The 25,763-nt window shown below is 39.0% G+C and overlaps 3 protein-coding genes across 3 annotated transcripts in view; 2 read left to right on the top strand and 1 right to left on the bottom strand.

The window, feature by feature from the left end:
• The window catches only part of LOC141714939 (uncharacterized), a 40,085-nt gene extending 35,410 nt beyond the window's left edge, over positions 1-4,675 (top strand). The window contains exon 2 of the mRNA XM_074518432.1: positions 3,789-4,675. Within this exon, the coding sequence (XP_074374533.1) occupies positions 3,789-4,675 (887 nt within the window). The remainder of the gene's footprint in view (positions 1-3,788) is intronic.
• Positions 4,676-13,624: 8,949 nt separating this feature from the next.
• LOC141714937 (secreted RxLR effector protein 161-like) lies at positions 13,625-14,146 on the bottom strand. Its single transcript, XM_074518431.1, has one exon. The coding sequence runs from the start codon at positions 14,144-14,146 to the stop codon at positions 13,625-13,627; it is 522 nt and encodes a 173-aa protein (XP_074374532.1).
• Positions 14,147-20,863: 6,717 nt separating this feature from the next.
• On the top strand, positions 20,864-25,052 carry LOC141713236 (protein MANNAN SYNTHESIS-RELATED 2-like). The gene is made up of 6 exons (XM_074516554.1): positions 20,864-21,424; positions 21,874-22,024; positions 22,106-22,176; positions 22,695-22,777; positions 23,373-23,952; positions 24,580-25,052. Exons 1-6 carry the CDS (start codon positions 21,320-21,322, stop codon positions 24,835-24,837), a joined length of 1,248 nt encoding a protein of 415 aa, XP_074372655.1. The 5' UTR covers positions 20,864-21,319; the 3' UTR covers positions 24,838-25,052.
• The last annotated feature ends 711 nt before the right edge of the window (positions 25,053-25,763 follow it).

The following is a 25,763-nucleotide window of genomic DNA, read 5'->3' as shown; positions in this document are numbered from 1 at the left end:
GGCTTAGGCCAACGAATATCTCGATCCTTCTCGATTTCCATCAAGATCTGGCTTCTAGGAGCATTCAGATTAGCGTATTCGGTGAACTTTTGCCCAGGTCCTCCCTTCTTGGGGGTTGAATTAGGGTTTTGTTCGGTTCTAGGATACTTGTCCTTAGCGATATACTCCAGATCAGTTTTTCGCTTCTTGCCTCCAGTGGGCTCATTACTTACTACGGTCTTCCTCATACTTTCTTCAACTTGATATACTTTCCTGCCCTCTCTTGGAGCTGCACCATGCTTTCAGTGGGACGTTTGGCCAAGGACATCTTGAAAAACTCATCCCTAGTTCCTTGTTGCAGTGCTATCATGGCTACCTTATCATCAAGGTCTGGGACTTTTAAAGCCTCCTTTATAAAACGATTCAGGTAATCTCTCAAAGATTCCTTAGCTCCCTGCACAATACTCATAAGAGATGCTGAACTTTTCTCATGGACTCTCCCACTGATGAACTGCTTAATAAAAGCCTGACTTAACTCTCTGAACGATCCAATAGAGTTTGGGGGCAAGCGACTATACCATCTTTGAGCCATACCCGATAGGGTTTGAGGGAAGGCCCGACACTTTATAGCATCATTCACGGGTTGCAGCAGTAGTGCATTAGAGAATGTCCTAACATGATTAGCGGGGTCTCCCGTGCCATCATAGGCTTTGATAGTGGGCATCTTGAATTTCCTTGAGATATGGGCATTCATTATCTCTTCTGTGAAAGGTGGAGTTGGATTATCAGGATCTCCAAGGGGAAGGAGATTGCTTGGATCAGTTCTTGGGACGACAGCCCTTCTCCGTACCGGACCATCCAGGTGTATGACAGGAGGAGGATTTCTCCCCCTAGGAGGTATCTGGGGTCTGGTGGCCTGGTGAGCTTCCAAGTCGCGCCTCAGCCTTTGGATCTCAGCCTCATGAGCCCTGATCCTTTCCTGCACTTCTTGGGGATTCGCCCCTTGGGTGCTTTGAGGGCGTTGTCTTCCATCGGGCATCGACTCTTTGCCAGGACGCCTCCTTCTTGGGGTCACTTCATCATCCGAAGATTCGGAGTCTCTCTCGCTGTAAGGACCAGAAAATTCCCGATCCTCGGGGATAGGAGCCAAACCTCGTATATAGGGGGGCGATTGCCCTCGTATTTCACTTCGCCCAGCACGTCCACTTCCTCCAACCTCGGGGTAAAGGGGCATCCCATAAGGAGGGTTAGTAGTAACAACAGTCGAATATTCATACCCTACAGGTCGAGAATTTACAGGTATATGTACTTGTTGAACTTGAGGATTCGTACCCTGAATATTTGGGGGAGTCGTCCCTTGTGGTTGAGGTTGAGTTGCCCCCATCTGGGCTTCCGCTTGAGTAGATGCATAAGTTGAGTGGGGAGGAATCTCCACGGTTGACGAAATCACATGGGTTGTCCCTGACGGTGTTCCCTCCTCCAGAGCGCTAGTTGTTCTCCGTGTTCTTGCCATGGTTGTTGTTGTGCTGTCCCACAAACGGCGCCAAATGTTATGGATTAAAAACCAGTATATATAATTACTGTATTTAGTACTAAGGAACGTGAGCTTCAAGGCTCGATTTTGACTGCTCTTGTGTTTCGTGACTCAATCAGCTTTAACAAGATGCCTACGTACCTTGCTGATTGCCAAGGATCAAGTCAAAAAATGTAGTTCTTGGTGTGTGGGGTGAGACCCCTTATATAGATGTGGGAGTCCTTGAATTGGACTTGGTATAGGAGACTTGGTGGTCAAGTCTCTGAATTAGGATAGACTTAGGAGTCCTAGGGAGTAAGAAGCTGATTCCTTATCCCATGAGGTTCCTTGGAGGCCAATCTAAAGGGATTTATATCCTCACTAGGACTTATCTTAATAGCTGTTTTTTCTCCCTTATTTATTAATTACGAAATTAATAAATAACCAGGGTTTTTGGGCCTTTAATAAATAACCAGGGTTTTTGGGCCTTCTTTGTTCCATCAGGCCTGATCTGGTCCATCAGGCCTGATTAACATGTTAACATTTCTGGTCTGAATGTCATATATCTTCTTATTGGGCCTTGCAGCTCAAACTGTAACACTTAATTATGTAATCAGGATTTAGTTATCCCTATCATCTGGAAACTTCAGGGACCAAACTTTATCGTCCCTAAAAGTCCAGGTACCAAACTACAATTTATACCCCCCCCCCTTCGCCGGAAAATACAGGGGTGGCCGGAGAATTCGATTCTGGCACCCTCACCTCACCATCTGCTCCAGATTTACACTAAACAACATCAGGAATCTATTCGTGCAATCAAAACACATCAATAACCCCAAACTTGGCCGAAAATTGGCCAAGAACATCGCCGGTTTCCGGCGAAACATCGAAAATTTAAAAAGACAACTCCCTACGATTCAAGCATCCTCTGTTAACGAGCTATATACCAATCGATTGTAAATTTCATAAGGAACATAATCCACTATAAATCAACAGCTAATAACCCCTAAATCAAAAAGGCCCAAATTTCAATTGAAAACATTCATACGGGTTATAAACCCTAATTTTAAAATTCGAGAATTAAACCCACTTTTGAGCATGTTATTGAACTCCAAATAAGACGTATGACATATGAAAATCATCAGGAAAATAAGCTCTACAACATGCAATCATCAAATCATACAAACAATCATCCGAACAAAAATTACATATTTTTAATAAAAATAATTCGAAATTAAATAAAAATATAGAAAAATAACCTTGATTTCTGCAGTCCTGAAACTTGAAGAAATTGAAAGAACACCTTAAAACCTATGTTTATGAATATAAGGATTTTCTCTGAAAATTATATAATGATCTGTCTGCAAATGATTTTGATACGAAATAAAATACGGGAAAAGGCTATTTATAATTACGGAAAATTAGTATCCCGTTGGATCATTCCGGATATAAAACGGTACGTTTATTAGTAAAAACTGATACAACCGGTATCGGTTTTCGGGACAGTTATCCAAATTAGTACAATTTGTACTGCAGTCTTGGTCTCAGCGCGTGGTTACACGTACTACGAGGTGATAATTGGGATAGTTTAATAAAAAGCTCCCGTTTATCGAAAATACGAGTTTTATTGATTTAACAAAACGAATATTGTATCGAAAATGTTGCGCCGGGACCCGCGCAGGACAAACCGTACGTCGGATCGAAAAAGTCGAAACATGGAATATGCTTGGAATATTACAATTAGGTTAGGAAGGAGTTCTCGGAAGAGTTTCGGGTTCCAAAAATGTAACAACGGATGACGTCGGTTGGTTCCCGTTTTTATAAAATAGATTTTAAATACTCGGAAAAAGATTTTATAAATTTCATATGATCCTTATAAATCCATAAATCAACATAAAAATAATTAGGAAGATATGACAATTATCAATATTTTGTTTTGGACATATAAAAATTAAAATACTCAATTAATAATATTTTTAAACATCCAAACACATTTAACACTTAACAATTAATTCACAGAATGGATACTAAACACATATATTAATTATTTATTAACAAAAATAATTACACGATATATCCCGGATATTACACGACATCATCTACGAAATCAAGTATCCTGACTGGCTCGCCAACGTGGTGCTAGTCAAGAAACCGAATGGAAAGTGGAGAATGTGTGTCGACTACACGAGCCTCAACGCTGCATGCCCCAAAGATTCCTATCCCCTCCAAAACATTGATCAGCTAATCGACGCAACTTCGGGCTACACCATGCTCAGCTTTATGGATGCTTTTTCAGGATTTAACCAGGTCCACATGAATCATGAAGACATCGCCAAAACAGCCTTCATCACTCATAGGGCAGTCTATGCCTTCATCATGATGCCTTTCGGGCTCATCAACGCCGGAACCACCTACCAGAAAATGATGAACACAATTTTCAAAAGCCAACTGAGGAGGAATATGGAATCTTATGTAGACGACATGATCTCCAAGTCACTCACGATCCCAGATCATATAAAAGACCTCAAGGAGTATTTTGACAACCTGAGGAGATACAACATGAAGCTGAACCCGGAGAAATGTGCATTCGGGGTACCTTCAGGAAAATTCCTGGGATTCCCGGTCAGCGAAAGAGGAATAGAAGCAAACCCGGAGAAAATCATTGCCATAATAGAAATGAAGATACCTCACACTCAGAAGGACATCCGAAAGTTGGCTGGATGCCTAGCGGCCCTGCGCAGGTTCATCTCGAAGCTGGCGGAAAGATGTCTCCCATTCTTCGAGTTACTAAAAGGTGCCCGGAACAGGAAGTTAGTGGACTGGACCCCAGAATGCCACACAGCTTTTAATGAAATCAAGAGGCACCTGATGAACCCCCCGATGCTAATAAAAGCCAAGCCCGATGAGCCTTTATCCCTCTACATCGCCGCCGGCCCCAAGGCCATCTCTTCGGCCCTCGTCCGGGAGGAAGGAGGAATGCAAAGCCCCATCTACTATATCAGCCAAGTCCTCAAGGACGCCGAGACTCGGTACCCGAACTTGGAAAAATTCGCCTTGGCCCTCGTACACTCCAGTAGGAAGCTGAGGCAATACTTCCAAGGCCGAGAGATTAGAGTGATCACAGATCAAAAGCTCAGGAAGATCATCCACAAGCCAGACGCCTCCGAAAGGCTAGTTAACTGAGCCATTGAGTTGAGCCAATTTAACATCAAGTTTGTGCCATGCACGGCGATAAAGGCCCAGGCCTTAGCAGAATTCGTCATGGAATGCACCTTCCCGGAGCAACAACTACCCTCCTCCCACGAGATAACCCTAGAAGAAACCAACCCGGGAATGGAATTCTGGAAGCTCTATGTGGATGGGTCATCTACGGCTGAAAGGTCCGTAGTAGGCCTCATTCTAATCAGCCCGAAGGCTTTACCATTCAACAAGCAATAACTTTTGCCTTCAAAGCAATGAACAATCAGGCCGAATATGAGGCACTCATCTCCGGACTCAGATTGGAAAAATCTTTAGGCGTTTCGAAGGTGATCATCTACAGTGACTCTCATATTATGGTCAAGTAAAATAGTGGAGAGTATATTGCGGAAGATCAAACATTGGCACAATACCAGGAAATGGTGTGGAATATCCTGGAAGCCACTCCCGAAATCACCATACTTCAGATCAACAGAGAAGAGAACTCCAAAGCAGAAGAGCTATCCAAGCTCATACAAAACACTTCGGACCTCGCTAGTTCAGTGTACTTCGAGGAACTCAAGGCACCCAGCACAGATCGATCTGAGGTCCTGTGCATCGGGAGCACGGACCATTGGATGACCCCATACATAGCTTACTTAAAGGATGGGACGCTCCCGGAAAACCAGAACAAAGCTAGATACTTAAAACACAAAGCTGCTCGTTTCTTCCTGGAAGATGGTCAGTTATACAGAAGATCCTTTTCAGCACCCACCCTGAAGTGTGTGGAACCGGATGAGGCAAATTATTGCCTCCGGGAAGTTCATGAAGGCATCTGCGGAGACCACCTGGCGGCCAAAGTTCTAGCTTATAAAATCATCAGGCAAGGATATTATTGGCCCAAAGTTCACTCCGACTCCATCGCCTATGTTAAGAAATGCCCCCAGTGCCAGAAATTCAGCAACATTCCCAGGCAAAGCCCCAGCCTGCCGACATCGGTATTATCTCCGATCCTATTTGCTGTTTGGGGCATAGATATCATGGGCCCCTTTCCCCGAGAAAAAGGCGACCTCCGCTACGTCCTGGTAGCTATTGATTACATGACAAAGTGGGCAGAAGCTAAGGCCATGAGGACAATCAATCAACAAGATTATATCAAGTTTATGGATTCAATCGTCATGAGGTTCGGGATCCCGGTAGTTCTTGTCTCCGACAATGGCCCGCAGTTAGTCGGGTCCGACTTCGAGGCATATCAGAAAGAGCTCGGAATCAAGCACAAAAGGGCATCGGTCGCACATCCTCAAGGGAATGGACAGGTCGAAGTAACTAACAGAACCATACTTCGGGGCCTGGAAAAAAGATTAGAAGAGTCCAAGAAAACTTGGCCTGATGAGCTTCTGAAAGTCCTGTGGTCCTACAGAACCACCCCCAGAACGGGAACCAATGAGACCCCCTTCAAGCTTGCATACGGTACCGAAGCCCGCATACCAATCGAAACTGGGTCCCCTTCCCATAAAGTCATCAACTTTGACGAGATCTCAAATATTGAGGGACTTAAGACCAACCTGGAGTTCCTAGATGAGGTAAGAGACAAGGCAGTAAAATAGGATGAAAGGCTACAAAGAAAAGACAAAACTCTACTTCGGAAAGAAGGAAAAAATCAGAGAGTATAAACGGGAGACTTGGTACTCCGGCACACCGAGGCCTCGGACCCAACTAATCAAGGAAAACTCCAGCCCAACTGGCAAGGCCCCTATAGGGTTAAAGAAGTGCTCCGACCAGGAACCTACAAGCTAAGCTATCTCGGTGGAACTGAAGTCCCAAACACTTGGCACGGAGCCCGCTTAAGGAAATTCTACCAGTAAAGGTAGGGCGCACATTTCTGGGATCTCCTATACTTTTAGGCTATGACAGCTTAATGTAATCTTCAACGTTTTCCCCGGAATGTATTTTTGATTTATTATGATTTAAATGAAAACCCCACCTTAAGCACCCCATAGCTCAAGATTATTCTACAGCCATTCGATCACTGTCGCTATGTTATATTAGAAAATTTTATTCAATTAAAATTTTAAACCCCGTCCCGGGGACCATTACACAAACCATGTGTAGTTAGAAAATTTTATTCAATTAAAATTTTAATCCCCTTCCCGGGGACCATTACACAAACCATATGTACTTAGAAAATTTTATTCAATTAAAATTTTAAACCCCTTCCCGGGGACCATTACACAAACCATGTGTATTTAGAAAATTTTATTCAATTAAAATTTTAAACCCCGTCCCGGGGACCATTACACAAACCATGTGTACTTAGAAAATTTTATTCAATTAAAATTTTAAACCCCTTCCCGGGGACCATTACACAAACCATGTGTACTTAGAAAATTTTATTCAATTAAAATTTTAAACCCCTTCTCGGGGACCATTACACAACCATGTGTACTTAGAAAATTTTATTCAATTAAAATTTTAAACCCCTTCCCGGGGACCACTACACAAACCATGTATACTTAGAAAATTTTATTCAATTAAAATTTCAAACCCCTTCCTGGGGACCATTACACAAACCATGTGTACTTAGAAAATTTTATTCAGTTAAAATTTCGTACATGGAAAACTTTACTTAGTTAAAATTTTAACCCCCATCCCGGGGACCGTAACACGAACCACGTGTACTTAGAAAAATTTCGATGTAAGAAAGCAAAACCAAATACGAAAATGAAATATATTTACATGCATTCCCAAGGCAAACCAAGCCCCGGGACAAATCCAAACTAAAGTCAAACGAAATCCAAATAACAAAGTCTAAAAGCCACAAGGGCTAAGTCTGAAATAACAGAAAACTAGGAAAATAAAATTACAAGGCACGAAGCCTGGATCATCATTCTTCAGTTCTCAGGGGGGAGTCTTCTCGCGGACCCTTTCGGGAGGAGGAGGCGGCTGGGTCCCGGAGGTACCCACTTCAGCAGCTTTGGCTTCTTCACGAAGGAGCTCCTCTACAAGGTACAACTCTATGAACCCGTCCATGTCACCACCCGGATTCTCAGCCAGATAAGCAGAAGCAATGTCCCAGCAGATGTTGACCTTCTCAAAGATCTTGTTGTTGAGCTCCTCGTAGTAAGTAAGAGTACCCCAGAAGGACTCAAGGACCTCCTCTGCCCGGGGCCTAGAAGCAAGCTCTTTCTTTAAGTTCTCCACCTCCGCCCGGAGGGATCCAACCAACTGCTCAGCAGCCTCCCGAGCCTTCACCGCCTCCGCAACAGCCTTTTTATCTTCACAGGACTCCCTCTCCTTCATCTCCCGGTACTTGGTGAATGTTTCCTTCTCCTTAGACAGCTCTTTCACCGCGGCCTTGTTCTTGGCCTCCCTTATGTGGTAATTGTGAAGAATGGTGGAACAGCCGCTGATCCGAGCATTGGCCTGAAAATAAATGACTCAATACTAATGCAAGGGTAGGAAGGAAAATGATAAGGGAACAGTCTTACCTCCGAAACATCCCGAACCAGATGATCGAGGAAGGTATCCAGATCCTCCTTGACATAACAATCAAAGTCAGCAGGGGTGGCATAGTTCTCAAACATCTCATTCTGGCGATCATCCAACGTGCATCCGGGCTAAGAGGCTCTTCAACGCATCCTCCTCCACCAGCTTTTGGCTCTCCTCCTCGGTAGGGCACGAAGCAGAAACCCTCCTACGTTGGGGGGTTTCGGAACCACCAAAAACTTCTTCCACAGCCTTCCTCTTACGAGGATTTAAAGTCCCAACCTCTTCCTCCTCCAACTCCAGCACCTCAACCTCCTCGGGCTCTGGGACAACAGGTGTAGTAACCATCGGGGCACTTTGCCTCACACTATTTCCCGAGGAACCAGCATCCCGGGCATGAGAGCCACTACCCACACCAGCTGTCTTCTTTCCCGAGTTCAGCTGCACAGCGCCACCAATCTTCTTGAACCTTCCGGCCAAATCCTTAAATTGTTGCGACATAGCGTGATGGAAATGATTAAGGAAGGGAAGACCTGCACAAGGAACAACAGTTTTAAAAAAGAAGCAACAGGGAAAAGATATACATCAAGAAAAGTACAAGGGAAAAACTACTAATGTAAAGCACTTACAGCCAACATTAAAAAATGTTTGGTTATCTAAAAAGGTATCCCGGGTCCACTGGGCACCAAGAGCAACCACAAAATCATACATCTTCACCAGGGCATCTCCACCGAGCCGCTCGGATGGGAACCTGTTATTTTTTAAAGCAGTTTTATACAAAGGCATAAACTCCAGGTCCCAGCTCCGGACGAAGATGAACTCCTGGTGCCAGCCCCGGAGCGAGTTTAACATAAAAACAGGTGCTTTTTTGGCATCGGGAGGAAGCCCACAGCCATCTATATTAAAGGTTAACTCAAAAAGGGGAGGCAAGGTGGACTTCTTAATCTTAAAAAGGTAGTGGAAAAGTTTAAACATGGGTAGATACTTCTTTACATGGCAGCAAGCAAGGAACCAAGAAACCCACTTAACAAAATTCGGGGCCAACTGGGTGAAAGGTATCCCATAGACATCACGACACAGAGACTTGGTAAACTGATGAAGGTTGGGCCTCATGCTACGTAGATGCTCTAGAGGAATTCCTACCCAACCACCAACGGGGCAGTGATAAACCCTCTCATGAGGCTCGGGCCACCTCCACTCCATATCATCCCCGAAATGGAAGACGGATTTCACTAGATCATCTATCTGCTGAAAGGTATACTCAGAGAGGTCGGGATGACGGGGAGCTGGAACATATCTAGTCCCGGGAGCATTATAGAAAAGCTGATCCATACGGGCCCCATCATAAGGTTCTATGCCCCCGGGCCTGTAAGCAGTGGTAAGGTCCCTGAAGTAGTAATCGTGGGGAGGACTGTTCTCACGGGTCTGAACAAAGTAATGATCTATGTCTACCCATGACCCATCTCTCTTACCCAATGTCTGCCCGGGGTTTAAAAGAAAGGTAGGCAACTCCTCAATTACAGCTTGGCGATGGGGAGGCATATCTTCTGGTTCCGGGGAAGAGTCACTCGAAGAATGTTCGGGAAATCCAAAATGGGGACGGTCAGGTCTACATTTCAGGTTAGCCAATTGTTTCCTTCTACCCCTCCTAACCATATAACCCCGGAGTCTATGCCATTTCGGGAAGAAAAGGAAAAAGAAAGAAACACAAAAGCTACTCAGAAACAGTTAACCTCAAAGTCAAAACACCAAAGTACATCACACAGCCTATACATACATATATACGCCTACAACTCATGTCATGAACAGTCACAAAAATAAAGAACAAGCCCAAATTTTTGCATAAATTAAACCTCTTATTCGTACAAATACAGACACCAAAACACGAACCCAGATTCACTACAAACATCAAGTGTTTCTATGCAAACAAAAATTGTAAATCCAAATAATAAACAACAACTTGTTCGATTCACCAAAACTCGACACAACAAAAGTAAACTGATTCAGATGCTTGGACACGCATGCATTCTAAGAACTTACAATACAAATATTCGTTAAACAATCACGAAAGAGAAGAGAACTGAAGAAAAGTTTGAAAACTTACAAGAAAGCAGGAGAAATAAAGCGGCTTCAAAGAGAAAAGCTCCCAAATTCGCCTTGGAGAAAAGTTGCAGAGAGTTTTTGTGTTTGCAATTGCGTAAAGAAAAAAGAAATGACAAAGGTGGAGTATTTAAAGGCACAAATGAAGAGGTAAACCACTCAACTGACACACAATCGGGTCCGTCGAATGAAGACACGTGGCACAATCTGGAGCGTCCAGAAAATAACTGCTGCAGTTAATGATTACATTGCTATAATTATTTAACAGGCACGGCTTTTGAGAAAAAAAACAAAAAACTGCAACGTTTCGTATATATACATACACTCACACATATATTCATACAAGAAGCTCAACCGCCGCCTGACACTTCGGGAAAAGCGCTAAAGTACTACCCACCTGTCACATCTGCACCCAGGCCTACCCAAACACAACCCCGGGGAATTATATCCAACAACACCCCGGGGTTAGGGGCCACAAATCAAATGAAAAATGATAAAAAATTTCCAAGTGTCAAGAACCAAAAGGCCTACCCAAACACAATCCCTGAAGACTTGTATCCAACAACACCCCGGGGTTAGGGGCCACAAATCAAAGGAAAAATGATAAAATTTCTCCAAGTGTCAAGAACCAAAAGGCCTACCCAAACACAACCCCGGGGACTTGTACCCAACAACACCCCAGGCGTTAGGGGCCACAAATTAAAGGAAAAATGATAAAAAATTTCCAAGTGTCAAGAACCAAAAGGCCTACCCAAACACAACCCCGAGGACTTGTATCCAACAACACCCCGGGGTTAAGGGCCACAAATCAAAGGAAAAATGATAAAAATTTTCCAAGTGTCAAGAACCAAAAGGCCTACCCAAACACAACCCCGGGGACTTGTATCCAACAACACCCCGGGGTTAGGGGCCATAAATCAAAGAAAAAATGATAAAAAAATTCAAGTGTCAAGAACCAAAAGGCCTACCCAAACACTAACCCGGGGACTCGTATTCAGCGACAACCCGGGGTTAGGGGCCACAAATCAAAGGAGTGATAAAATTTTTCCAAGATAACTACTCCCTCATCCGGGAAAACCCGCATAAGGGAGTGGGAGGCAAATGATAGGCCAAAAGTAAACAAGCCCAAATAAAGGAAGAGAAGCCCAAAAGAGATAACACCCCAGGCCCAAGCCGGGGTGGTCCCCGGTGCCACGTGGCACAGGACAAAAGAGTCAACTGTCTCATGTTACCCAAAATGGAACAATTGCATCCCAGCCGTCCATTGGTAAATATCCCAAGGCAACTCTGATGGAGAAATGACACCTGACCACATAGTCCATCCTAACCTGTCCAATCAATCACCAACCAAGAATGATCAAAGGCCAGGATGAAAAGGTACAAACCCCAAAAACCCTAAATCTCAGGACCTATAAAAGGCCCCAAAAAGAGGGTTTTAGGGGTTGAAAAACATTTGACTGCTACACACCTATACACACACCATCACATATATTTTGAATAGCTTCTTCTTCCCTCTTCTTCTGCTTTTTCAAGAAAACCCATTTCTTACTCTCACACCGGAGTTGCCGCGGGAAACAACCCCATCTGGTTCTATTTTGCAGAGACCCCTACCTAGCAAATACCTCATTCCAACCGCTACGGGAACTGGGTCCAAGCCCACGTGAGAAGGGAGAAGAACCGGGAAGAAACAAAGTTATTAGAATCCATGTATCCAACTTTTCTTTTCAATGTTTCTCTTACCCACCTTCTCATATACGTAAAACCCTACCGATGGCATCGCTTGATTTTTAAGGCTCGCAAAGGTATATTTTTTAGGTTTGTGTAGATAAAAAGAGTCGAATATACAAGTATCTTAATTGATTGCGGCTGACTTGGTTTGAAAGAAACATCCATATATATGATAGTTTAATACATGACATATGTACCGAGCACACAAAATGACAGAATGGCATGCTACAATACCATATAGACTACAAGTAGAATAATATAAAGATCTGTATATGTGGTCCTACTACTAAACATACACTTGCATACAGTGGTACATGTAGATGTAGTATATTCCTGTAAGAAAAGAAGAGAGCAAACCGAAAAGAACTTGAGAGAATGAAGGAGTCGTGGCGTGAATTAACACTGCCCTAAAGTTGAATTTGTCCCGCTACGTACACACGGCCTCTTGGCAATCAACCTCCAAGGTTACACGACTTCTATTTCTTTGGTGTAGTACAAAGAAATAGATTGAAAACACTCTTGATCATTGCCCAAAAATATACTTATATCTATATGAGAGGAAAATTGTTTTTGTGTGTGCAAACATGAGGGGGAGACCTCCTTTTATAAGAGTTCAAACTTGTAGCTCCAAGAATGGCCAAAAGACACCATTAATACAAGGAGGTAAAAAGGCTCCAAAGTGAAAAGTCACAAACTGAAAAGTCTTGAAGATTTTTCTAGAAGTCTTGAAGATTTTTCTAGATTTTTCTTTTAAAGCAAACTATAGAAATAATATTTATATTAATATTAATTCTAACATTCCCCCACATGCTGCAAAAGAAAAATAATTTAAGTAATTTAATGGGCAATGGATAGTCGGTTTCTTAAGCACCAATGTCTTGTGGACTTGAATTGATACCGGTGCATACAAACATGCCTCAAAACCATGTGAGGTAGAAAAATCCTTGAACCTCTCACGGAAGTTAGTGAAAACATATTTGCGCACTTTAACCTTTCTCAAATCAAGAAGTGATTTCGCAAATTATATTTTTATATAAGTGCCCCCACATTGTACCTGGATTTTCGTGAACGCTCTAGAGGTCCTTCGCCAAAGGACTCTCATAAGGGGTTGGGCAATAGCCCCACATTCACATAGGTAAGTTCATCAAGTTTGTATTGTCGCAAACCACCTCTTACGAGACTATGAACTTATTAAGAGCATTAGCTCATCCTAACACATGTGACAATAATAAAAATACTACATCACTTTATTAATAGGAATGGTAGTAGTATATAAACATGAGTTCTTTTATGATTTCGTTTGACCCATTGAACTTAAACAAGTTTAAGATGGGTGTCCATCACAATTCACTCCACAATAGGCTTTAAACCCATTCCTTGTGCTGACTCCAACACTAATTTTCTACAAAGGCCTTTGGTGAGAGGATCTGCAATATTCCTCTCTGATTTTACATACTCGAGTGATATCACATTATTTCTGATCAGACTTCGAATTATAGCATGCCTCAAGCGAATATGTCTTTTCTTCCCATTGTAGAGTTGATTATTCGCTAGTCCCATTGCAGCTTGTGAGTCACAATGCATTGAAACTGATGGAGCTGGCTTCCCCCACAAAGGAATATCAGCAAGTAAACATCTTAGTCATTCAGCTTCTTGACCAGCCAACTCCAACGCAATAAACTCAGATTCTTGTGTGGATTTAGCATAACCACTAGTAGATTGAATCTCATCATTATCCGACACCCAATTTGCATCACAATATCCTTCCAAAACATGAGGACTTCTTTGATAATGCAAACCCCAATTTATAGTACCCTTTAAATACTTCAACAATCTAATCAAAGCACCCCAATGATCACGATTAGGATTGTGAGTGTATCTACTCAGTCTACTAACAGCATATGCTATATCAGGCCTGGTATGATTCATCAAAAACATTACACTTCCAATTATCTTGGCATACTCTTCTTGGGAAACACTATGACCTTTATTCTTTTTCAAATGAATACTAGGATCATATGGTGTCTTCACAGGGGTACAATCAAATTGATTAAATTTCTTTAAAATTTTCTCAACATAATGAGACTGGTTTAACGACAACCCATATGAATTCCTAGTAATTTTTATGCCAAGAATCACATCTGCCTCTCCTAAATCCTTCATATCAAAACAGGAACTTAGGAAGGCCTTGCTAGTATTTACCACATCAATATTGGTACCAAAAATTAACATATCATCAACATATAGACATATGATCACACAACCAAATTGATCAAATTTAGAATAAACACATGCATCAGAATCATTTACTTGGAAGCCATCAGAGATGATAGTTTGATGAAATTTTTCATACCAGTCTTTCGGAGCTTGTCTGAGGCACATAGCAAGCATATAAAATATCTTCACCCCACATATTAGAAGGCATTCCTGAACTGATAAGCATAGCATTCATCATATCTTTAAGAGTTCTATTTTTTCGTTCAGCTACCCCATTTTGTTCAGGCGTATATGGTGCTGTAACCTCGTGAATAATCCCATTAAGTTCACAGAATTTCTTTAGAGTTGCTCCATCATATTCACCACCCCTATCTGTTCTTAACCTTTTAATATTTTTATTCAATTGTTTCTCAACTTCAGCCTTATAAATAAGAAATTTTTCTTCGGCCTCATCTTTCGAACTCAACAAGTAGAGCTTGGTGAATCGTGAAAAGTCATCCACAAAAGTAATATAATAACGTTTACCTCCTCTACTCATAGTGTTCTTAAAGTCACCTAAATCACTGTGAATTAATTCAAGCAATGTCGAAGACCGGTTTCCGATTTTATTAAAGGCCTTTTTAGGGTGCTTTGCTTCAACACATACTTCACATTTATCAAAAGATGTATTGCTGAATTCAGGGATTAGCCTAAGTTGTTTAAGCCTTTTCACAGAAGCAACATTTACGTGACCCAGTCTAGCATGCCATAAGGTAACAGATTCAGCAATATAAGCAGAAGCAGTAGCAATTTTATTATCAGTCAAAATATCAAGTACAAACAGCCCACCATTACAAAAGCCTTTGCCCACAAAATCACCATTTTTAGTAAGAATAAGTTTATCAGATTCAAAGGTTAATTTAATACCAGCTTTGTTCAATAAGGCTCCAGAAATCAGGTTTCTACGAATATCAGGGACATGCAAAACATTATACAAAGCAATAGTTTTTCCAGAAGTAAGTTTAAGAGAAACCTTTCCCTTTCCAAGTATACTCACAGTGCTTGAGTTGCCCATGAAGATACATTCTCCATCAGATGCTTTATCATAGTCCTGGAACATATCCTTATTTGAACAAATATGACGAGTTGCACCGGTATCCACCACCCATTCAGAAATATTGCTCACCAAATTTACTTCAGATACAACAGCAGCTATGATTTCTTCAGTGAGATTGGCCTGAGTCTGAGATTTGTCTTCCTTTGTTTTTGAACCAGGTCCCTTTCCTTGCCTACACTCCTTTGCGGCATGCCCGAATTTTCCACAAGTGAAGCAATTTCCTTTAAACTGCCTTCTCCCTTTGAAGTTCTTATTTTTCATTTTAGTGCCATGGAACTGATTTGGACCTTTACATTTTGGTCCTTTCGTATGACCTGCATCTTTTGACTCAACAAGATTAGCAGTAAATGAAGAATGACCAAGTGTTGTTTCATTTGTTTGAATTCGATTTTGTTCCTCAATCTTGATGTGAGACACTAACTCTTGCAGAGTGAAGTCCTTCTGTTTGTGCTTCATAGAATGAACATATGTTTGCCAAGATGGTGGTAATTTTTCAAGAAGACAATTAGCTTGAAACATTTCACAAATTTTCATTCCTTCAGCAATAATATCATCACATAAATATTCATACTCATGAACTTGTTGAAGAACAGGCTTATCATCAGACATACGAAAATTTAGCCAACGACTACATGCATATTTCTTAGTCCCATAATCATCAGAACCATACTTGGTTTTTAAAGCATCCCAAATTTCTTTGGCCTTTAAGGACTTGCTATATATTAAATATAAAGCAGATGTCATATAATGCAATAACATTCCACGACAAGTCTTATTATCCTTCTCGAAATCTTTTCCAGAATTTTCAGGGGCTGAGTCTTTAGTGAGACAATAATCTACTCCAATTTGACTCAAGAAAAACTCCATCTTATCGGACCACATTTTATAATTTTTCCCATCAAAAGGGTCTAATTTAGACATATCAGGAATAAAAGTATTGGAATTCATGGTGGCAGATAAGATATATGCTAACACAAATTCAACTTTAGAATGTAAGAAAAGAAGAGAGCAAACCGAAAAGAACTTGAGAGAATGAAGGAGTCGTGGCGTGAATTAACACTGCCCTAAAGTTGAATTTGCCCCGCTACGTACACACGGCCTCTTGGCAATCAACTTCCAAGGTTACACGACTTCTATTTCTTTGGTGTAGTACAAAGAAATAGATTGAAAACACTCTTGATCATTGCCCAAAAATATACTTATATCTATATGAGAGGAAAATTGTTTTTGTGTGTGCAAATATGAGGGGAAGACCTCCTTTTATAAGAGTTCAAACTTGTAACTCCAAGAATGGTCAAAAAACACCATTAATACAAGGAGGTAAAAAGGCTCCAAAGTGAAAAGTCACAAACTGAAAAGTCCTGAAGATTTTTCTAGAAGTCTTGAAGATTTTTCTAGATTTTTCTTTTAAAGCAAACTATAGAAATAATATTTATATTAATATTAATTCTAACAATTCCCTCAAGCAGGTATAGTATTCCCTTTATATACATAGAGCAATAACTTGCAACAATGTTTGTGTGTGTTCAGGCTATATCAGGCTCTCTTAATGTCTTTATTACCAATATGTCTTTGTTAACAATTTGTGGTAATAAAGACATTAGTTTATTTCTTCTTAGAATTGGAGCTTAGTTTCATATCGCCTCACATTTGCTTAAAATCGGAGCTTAGTGTGTTTCTGTTTCAACAAAACAGAAATGCTTCTAAACTTTGCGTAATTTACGGTTAATTAATGTTAATACTAAGGGGTACATGACAGGTGACATACATGTAAATGTGCAAAGTCCATATGAACTTTTAGTTCGACGAACTGGTAGTATTGTATTGCCAGTAATTCATCAGCAACTTCTATCACAAGGATCTCGACAGGAACATGATATAGTGTTCATGGTGATACAGGTGTGGCTTATAAATAGTGTTTGAAAATGAGGTGTATTTAACTAAATTTGAATTAAATCAATCCAATAAAACCTAGATGGATTTTTATAGGTCCAAAACAATCCTCACAAAATCAATGCAATAAGATCCAAGGAAAACTTCTGGGGATTGATACAGAATTAAAAGAAACCAAATGAAATGAAAATGATCTATGGATTTAAACAATACATTAAAATCTAAATTTAGATTTTTTTACTTAAATTTACTAAGATAAATAATTTATTAATACAGTTATCTTAATTCGTGAATTCTGAATTAAAAATTATTTTAAATTATATAATTTAAAACTAAAGTTATCAAGAACTGAAAAATTAAAATAAATTGAGAAAAATTATGTCGTTAATAAAATTCAACTTAACAATTTATAACTTATAAATTTTGGGTAATTTATTATGGGCTTATGAGTTGCGAGCTTATGTGATAAGCGGGCTTAAGGGTGCGTGCGGCCAAACAGGCCCATTACATACACAGTAGGCCTAATACACAGTTGAAAGGCTCTTGAAAAATTGAGAGGGAGAGGATTAATCACCTTAGCGTCAGGTTGCGCAGACTTGAAAGAATGATCAGAATGTCCATCGGGAGGAAATCAGTGCTTTATCATTTATCATACATTATGAATTATGTTTTTATAATTTTCGGTTAAGGTCAGTTTTTTTAGTTGTGATTACACCGGTGTACTTATTTATGTTCTCCCTGCTTCTCTATTATTTGCACCTTTGTGTTTTTATTTAATTGTGCTTCTCGTTACTAATTTATACTAATTACGTGTTGATTAAAGGGTATAATAATGTACAATAACATTAAGGGGCCTAGAAATGCTACATCACATTATGAACTGGAATCTAATTTTTAGTTTTACAGGTTTTGATATTACTAGTGGACTGTAAGTGAAACAAATGAATTCATTGTATTATGATCACATTTCCGCAAACACGAACCAATATTTCAAGATGCTTGCAGGTGATGGTAGCCAGCAATTATTTATAGTTTTTGATGGAGCAATGTGACTGTTCCTCTAGGCTATAGTGGGAAGTACTGTGCGGAGACGAAATTTGTTTAAATAATTAGTTGTGTTGTAAGAGCAAGTCCCATGCTAGATGCAAAATGCCTATAGCCATTGCTATAATTTGGCACCAAAAAGTGTTTTTTGGTGCTAAAATAGAACTTTAACTCCAATGCTAGTTGCATTTTGAAACCAAACAATTTGAAATTTAACTCATTTTTGTCTTTCCCTCCTAATATTATTTAAAATTCACCAATATGCATATCATTTATGGTTAATTGATGATGTGGCATGGACGCATAAATGCATTCTTAGTTTCAAATTTAGAACCAAGGATGCATATATTCATATTTGCATCCAAGGATATCACCCCTTTGGAGTTGAATTTTTTACCATTTGGTCCATTTGGTTTCAAATTATGAAAATGGCATCACTTATAGCATTGCATTGGACTTGTTCTAAGTATAGGATAATAAGAATAATTACGACTGAGTATGTTGTGATACTTGTATATGTCTAAAAGGATAGTAGTTCACTGGCATTACATCCTCGCCTTTTAAATGAACTACTTGTTAGATGAGGCTAGCTTTGTCCTACAATGGGTGGGGATGGATTCTAATATTTGTTTTTTGGTTAATTGGATTAGAGTTGTATGTGAAATAATGTAATTCGAGAGAGAGAGACTGAACATGGTCCTTTTATGCTTGTCTTAAATCTTGATCATTAGTACTTTATCAGCTTGTTGAAAAACATTTAGATAAGAAAAGAGGAATGAGCAAGTAAATTCACCACTCGTCCTTTTCAGAAAGAACTTGTGAAGGGGTTCGAGAAAGACTCTAGAATCTCCTCGTTTTAACTCACGGAGGGCAAAGTCTGCACATATAGTTTGGAAACTTGCATTTAAGGTGAAGGACTGTAGTTGGAAGCAGTGCCACAAGGAGTAAAAGTTAATTTGATCTGCACATGGACCTTAAAAACCTAGGGTCTGTTTCTGGCATGCAAATGTTCTGCACCTGGTTCATATGTTCTTTTTTTGCAAAACGAGACCTCTAAACATGAATTGAACAATAATAAGTGATCTAGAAACCCCCGTATTTTTAATAAATAGTCTGTTATCTTTTTATTGTTGACTTCAATCTTTAGTTGACAGAACACGGATACCATTATCTTAGGAATAGCCTCTTTATAAAAATTGTGCTATCCTGTTACCAAATCCCCCCGCCCATCTACACATACAACAATAGTTATTGAAATTCCGTTACTTGGAAGATTAAGCATAGAATTTTTATCATATTTATTCAGTAATTGGCTTGGAGACAAGACTCTAAACACTCCTCGTTATAACTCAAGGAAGGCAAAGTCTGCACATATTGTTTGGAAACTTTTGTGAGCATTTTAGGTGAAAAACTGTAGTCAGAAGCAGTGCCACAAACAATAAAAGTTGATTTGATATAGACATGGACCCTAGAAACCTAGGGCAGGTACTTGTTGGAGTGGCATGCCTGGCATTCAAATGTTATGCAGCTGGTTAATATGTTTCCCCACTGCAGAATGAAACCTCTACATAAACTGAACAATAATAAAGGATTCGGGAATCCATGTGTTGTTAGTGACTTTTCTGCCATTTTTTTAAGAAATTGATGTATTTGGAATTTGTTTAGGTTTATTATAGTTATATTTAAAATAAATGTATTTGGAATTTGTTTAGCTTTATTATATTTATTTGTGTAAAGTTTGCATTTAAGACCATGAAGAATTACTATATAGATAATCGACAATACTAAGACCTAGGAGTCATCTCCTAACGAGAATTGTCCAGTTCTGTTACCAATTTCCCTGCCCATCTACACATACAGCATTGATAATTAGTTTTTTTAGTTTTACCACTTGGAAGATTAAGCATGAAAGTTAAAAATCTAATCTATTTAAGTAATTGGCATAGAGACTTTTGTGCTATGTGCTCTTATTTTATGAATGTCGCACTAATTTCGTGAGAGTTAGTTTAGCCATATTTTAAAGGAGGAAACTGCAGCAGGATCTTTGACGTTTTATGGGATCGAATCTAGAAGAGGTTATGTGATTAAATTTACAGAAACGGCTAGTAAATTGAAGATAGTCGTGAAAGTGTCTGTGTAATATACTAATATCTTAATATCTTATCTTAAAGTTCTACCAGGTAATGGTAGGTGTTTGTTTTTTTGGAGAGATATGGAAACATTTGGACAGTTGCAAGTTTAACACACCTTACAGATGGTGAAGATAATTACAGATAGTTATGAGTTGGAAGTAATGGTGAAGTAACAATAGGAATTCGTGCTTGTTGATATTTTTGACTTCATTGTCATCATTTATACAGGATTTTTTTTTTTAAGAAATACAATTAGGTTAAGAATTCGGTGATGTTGATGATTTATCAAGATGTTAGGAAGCCTTAGGAGCATGAATTTTAACAGGAATAAAACGATTTTTGTGACTTGTTTGCAGCAGGAGCCTAATGTTGAGTAGAATATTAATAGTTTTTTTAATTGTATCTGATGTTTTTGTAGGGTTTGGTCACTTTTAATTTTTCCTTTAATATTGAGCTTGGATATACCCTCACTGATTGTGCATCTATAAATTTTTTCAGATGCAAAGGTTAGCCCAGCTTAGAGAAGTAAATTCTGGATTATATACATATAGGATGTAATAGGGTTTAAGTGTCTTCAGCATTGTAAGACATCTGAAGAGAAAACTCGAGGAATTTGCAAATCTATAATACTTATCTGCACAGTTCCGTATAGAATTCAAACAATCTTTCTGCGGGTATTAATGAGTTTTGTCGGATTCATAAAGAGCAAGCTGTAACTATTTGTCGCAAACTAGATTTGAGCTATCTTTATCTTTCCTTTCCTACTTCGGTCGACAGTCAGCATCCATCTGTGCTTGTCACGTGTATATACATGCATATACTTGTACACGTGTATACATATGCGTGTGTGTATATATACCCCAAGCGAGAGAATGAATTCATTGTAAATTGTGATAAAGAGTAAGGGGAAAAAAATAAGTAGAAAGAGTGATAGAGAAAAAAGAGGAGAGGAAAATGGCAAATCTGGACATAAGGCAGCTGGTTGCTGGAATATTGACATTTTCGATGTTCATGATGCTTGGCAATATGATTAAGAAAGATCATTTCGATCCAGCTTTTGTGAGTTCCTTGTTTGTAATTTCTTTTTTGATTCTTTTAAAATTTCCTTTTCTGGGTGAAATTAATGATTAAGACGCTTTTCTGTTTGAAACCTCCAAATTAGATAGATTGTGTAGGATGTTTACTGGATTCAACCTAATCAATTAGTCTTTTTGATTAACCATCTCCAATACAATAAATTCATGGATTATTTTGTTCTCACCAATCTAAGATGTTTGCTACTATTGGAAAGAAACACAAATATTGACAAATGCATACATGGATCTAATGAAATCTTGTGAGATTGAATCTAGCAGCCATTCTTTGGTCGGATGTTTCTGGATAGAAGAAGCATGTATGATACACTTGTACTACATATATAAACGCATACTGAAAGTGAGCTATATTTTGTCGGACTGCCTCTTTAAATATGGGTATTATTTCTTATTGTTTATTCATTGCTCTTGCAGGTGGATGAAATTAGATACAATAATGGTGTGCAGTCTGGGTCTGCGCCTGGAGTTATGCCAGAACGTAACTTACTTACAGGTCCAAGTCCGATGGGACCGTGGAAGAATAGCGTTGAAACAGTAAAATCTTGCTGGAATAAGTCAATGCAAGGTATTTGTAAGTTGGTATTAAATTGGATGTCTATGAAGTGTACCTTTATTACATGTTTCGCCGTTTCTTTTATTCTGGCAGGAAGTTGGAACCAACCAAAAGGATATATTATCTTTTCATTGACCGGTGGTGCCCATCTTCATTTTTCACAGGTACTAAATCACCTCTTTTCTTTCTGTAAATGTTTCCATTGACCAGGTAGATACTGTGGCAGTGCTTGTCTGAGTTCCTGGCTACCACTTGGTTGGTTAAATCTCCTCCGCTTCTCTACTTCACTTGTATATAGTTATCACGGTTTTCTTGTCGGATTTGACTTGTGAGTAGGATAGGGTGTGGAATCGATAATCAAGGAGTTCAATGCAGTTTTAATAGAATAAGCAGTGGAATCAATCAATTTATGAACTGTATAACTTAACTCTTGAATAGAAGTCCTAATAGGGAGTTTTTTGGTGTTGAACCTTTAACTAATATGCAATTGAGTATGTGCAAGCTGATTCTGCCTTTTACAAGCTTGCTTGATTTACGTTATGGTAAACTCAATTTGAAAATATCTCTGCCTATCTGAATGTACAATTAGAACTAAAGCATTGCATTGTTCTTCCCTGCTTGAAAAGATTATTGTTTGTGAATATGTACGTCTTGTTAATTACGTTTCAGATTATTTCTTCAGATTGCCAGCGCAGTTTTGATTGCAAAACAAGTCAAAGCCACTCTTGTGCTTCCCGACATCAGCGGAAATAAAGGAGCAAAGAGGTTAATTTAGACTCAATAACACTATATATTTTTTAGATGCTATAGCTTCAGTAAGTCGTGCTAGAATATTGTGTTCCAAGCTGAGTTGAAGTCAGGCTATTATGTTGAGTATGGCATGTTCCTCAACTAGTTACTTGTTGCATCATTTATTCTGCCTTTAAATTTTCTATAACTTGCTAAAAGGTTGTGAGTTACATCAGACATGGCTATTTTGTCATTGAGGTCACCCCTTCACAGTGGAAATCTCGTAGAAACTTAATTTTGAGGTTATTTTGTTTGTTTTTGGCAAGTATCTTAAGGTTATTTTGTAATGTACACTGTACAGTAAAAGAATAGGTCCATGCTCCTCTAGTTCCAGATATTTTTAAGGAATCACTTTAAGTCTCTAAATTATGTTTAAGCTTAATACAAAAGTGATAAATTCGTATTATTTCCAAGAGAACTATCTAATTTTTGTTTTAACTGAAGTTCAGTGGTTGTGCAATTGTTGGTGAAGAGAACACATTTGAAGATTGGAACACATTCATTATGCCAAAATATGCTGTGTCAAACCTAATAATTAGAAACTAATACCCTGTCATGCTTGATGTATCAGGGACTTTGGTGATGTGTACGACATCAATAAATTCATTTTAAAGCTTAATGGTACAGTTAATATCGCATCCCGTCAGCCTCCTGAGTTATCTGACAGAAAGCTTCCCATAGCAAGAATTCCCAGTGTAATTTCTGAAGCTTATGTAATAGAAAATATTGAGCCATTATTCAAGAGCAATGGTAATCTGAAGATCGAAACGTACTTTTCTACCCCTAACATGAAAAAGGTAGAAGGTGTGAAGTACGTAAACCCAGTTTCATGTATGGTTGTGTTTGAGGCTCTCCAGTTGCAAGCTGGATTACAGGAATTCGCCAACTCGGTGCTTGAAAAGCTGAAAACTTTGAATCGGGAGTCACATGGTAGGTTCATCGCGGTCGACTGGAGAGCAGAGATGTTGAGAACGAAAAGGTGTCAGGGGAGTACAGCGAATGGGATGAAAAGTTGTTTTAGTGCCCCAGAAATTGGCCGGTTCCTGAATAAGATCGGTTTTGGTAAGAATACCACAATATATTTGACACAAGAAGGATGGCACAACAGTTTAGATGCCTTGACAAATACTTTCCCAAACACATATACAAAGGTACGACCATTTATTCCCCAAGGGCTATCAATGGATACAATTATATCGACTCTGAATTGGTACTATGTTTTTAAATTGAAATTTATCAATTTGTTAATCGTAGAGTGTTAGGATCATAGTACCTATCGCTTGAAATTTATCAATTCGCTAATTGTAAAGTGTTAGGATCATAGTGCCTATTGCTTCTCATATAGGAAATACTCTCTGTTCTTGGAGTAGTGCTCCATCGCCTTTTGCAGTGTTGAAATAATGAACTTGCGGTATCCAGAAGAACTTTTATCACATACAGATATTTATAACTATAATAGTATATTAGCAACACATAAACAAATTTTATCCTATATACTACAGATATATAGTGTTTTGCGAATCAGGTCCGAGTAATTTGATGTACAAAGCACATTCTATTTGAATGATGGCTAAAAACAAGTTTCTTTTTCAACTCACCAGTTCGAAGATCTTCCGGTAGTAGTTAAGCTATCATGCTACACCTATTCGTAATTTAATGTGACATCAGTAAGTTGCATTGTAGTTGCTCCTTCAAGATTAAAAGCATTTGAGTAATCTGCTATTCGATTTCTTATTCCTATATCTTGTTTTGATCTGAGCTTCACTGTATCTGCACAGGAAAGCTTGATTCCTTCAGACAAGGCGACAAAGTTCTCCGATTTCACCGATGTGATTGATTTCTATGTAAGTAGTCGGAGTGACGTATTTGTACCAGCATTCTCAAGACTGTTCTATGACAGTGTTGTTGGGCAGCGAATAGCACTAGGGAAGATTCAAATTTATGATCCTGCTCAGGCAACTTCTTCAGATGCTGACGACTACACATCTTTCTATATATCCAGGAAGAATCATTGGGCGTATTCGTGCTTTTGTTGAGGTCTTTTAGATGGGAAGAGAAGTTGGCATTTTATGGTTTGAAATGTAAATATGCAAGTTGCATAATAAAAAATCCCGGGCTGCTCTCCTTATATTGGTAGTATTTTACTATTTGTGTGTCGCTTCATGTTGTGTTCAAGACATTGTAATGTAAGTTGATGAATCCTAGCTCTTTTTGGCTTTTACTTTTAGGGTACGTTCTTAATCTTAATCAGTTTATTAGTAGTCTTCGCCAAGTTTAATTCAAAACTTTTTTTTTTTGCCAAATGTTAATTCATTTTTTTAAATGAATTGCATGAATTAATTAATTAATTTTAAGTTTTGCTAAGTTCTGGATTGCTGCAATCAGTGACACGCAAACTTATTGCTTAAGATACTTGTGTTTTTACTATAGTATGATTTTAAGCCGAACTGAAACTTGGTATAGCTTGATTGAAGGACTATATATTCTTCATAATGATTCCGTCACTTTTTCTCCTTCCGCACTTGCTGCTTCTCAGACTTCAAAGTCATCTTCTCACACTTGGCATCAGCGTTTTGGGCATGTTCCATTTCAGCTTTATTCTAAAATTTCTAGCATAGACATTCAATCTTCTTGTAATGACATTTGTGATGTTTGTCCTTTAGCCAAACAAACTAAGTTGTCATTTAACATTAGTACTTCACATGCTGTTTTGCCTTTTGAATTAATTCATTGTGATATTTGAGGTTCGTATAAACTTTCTTCATGTAATGGATGCAAATATTTTTTATAACCGTTGATAATTGTACTCGTACTGTTTGAAGAATTATGTTACCTACTAAACAACACACCATTCAGTATTTAAATGATTTTTTCCATCATGTCCAAACTCAATTTAACACATCTATCAAATGCGTATCGACAATGACGGTGAATTTTTAAATACTGATCTTGATACTTGCTT

This window comes from Apium graveolens, chromosome 3 (assembly GCF_009905375.1).
Source record: "Apium graveolens cultivar Ventura chromosome 3, ASM990537v1, whole genome shotgun sequence".
In the NCBI taxonomy this organism is placed as follows: Eukaryota; Viridiplantae; Streptophyta; class Magnoliopsida; order Apiales; family Apiaceae; genus Apium; species Apium graveolens.
Note: the sequence above shows the minus strand (reverse complement) of the source record. Positions and strands in the feature narration are given on the sequence as shown.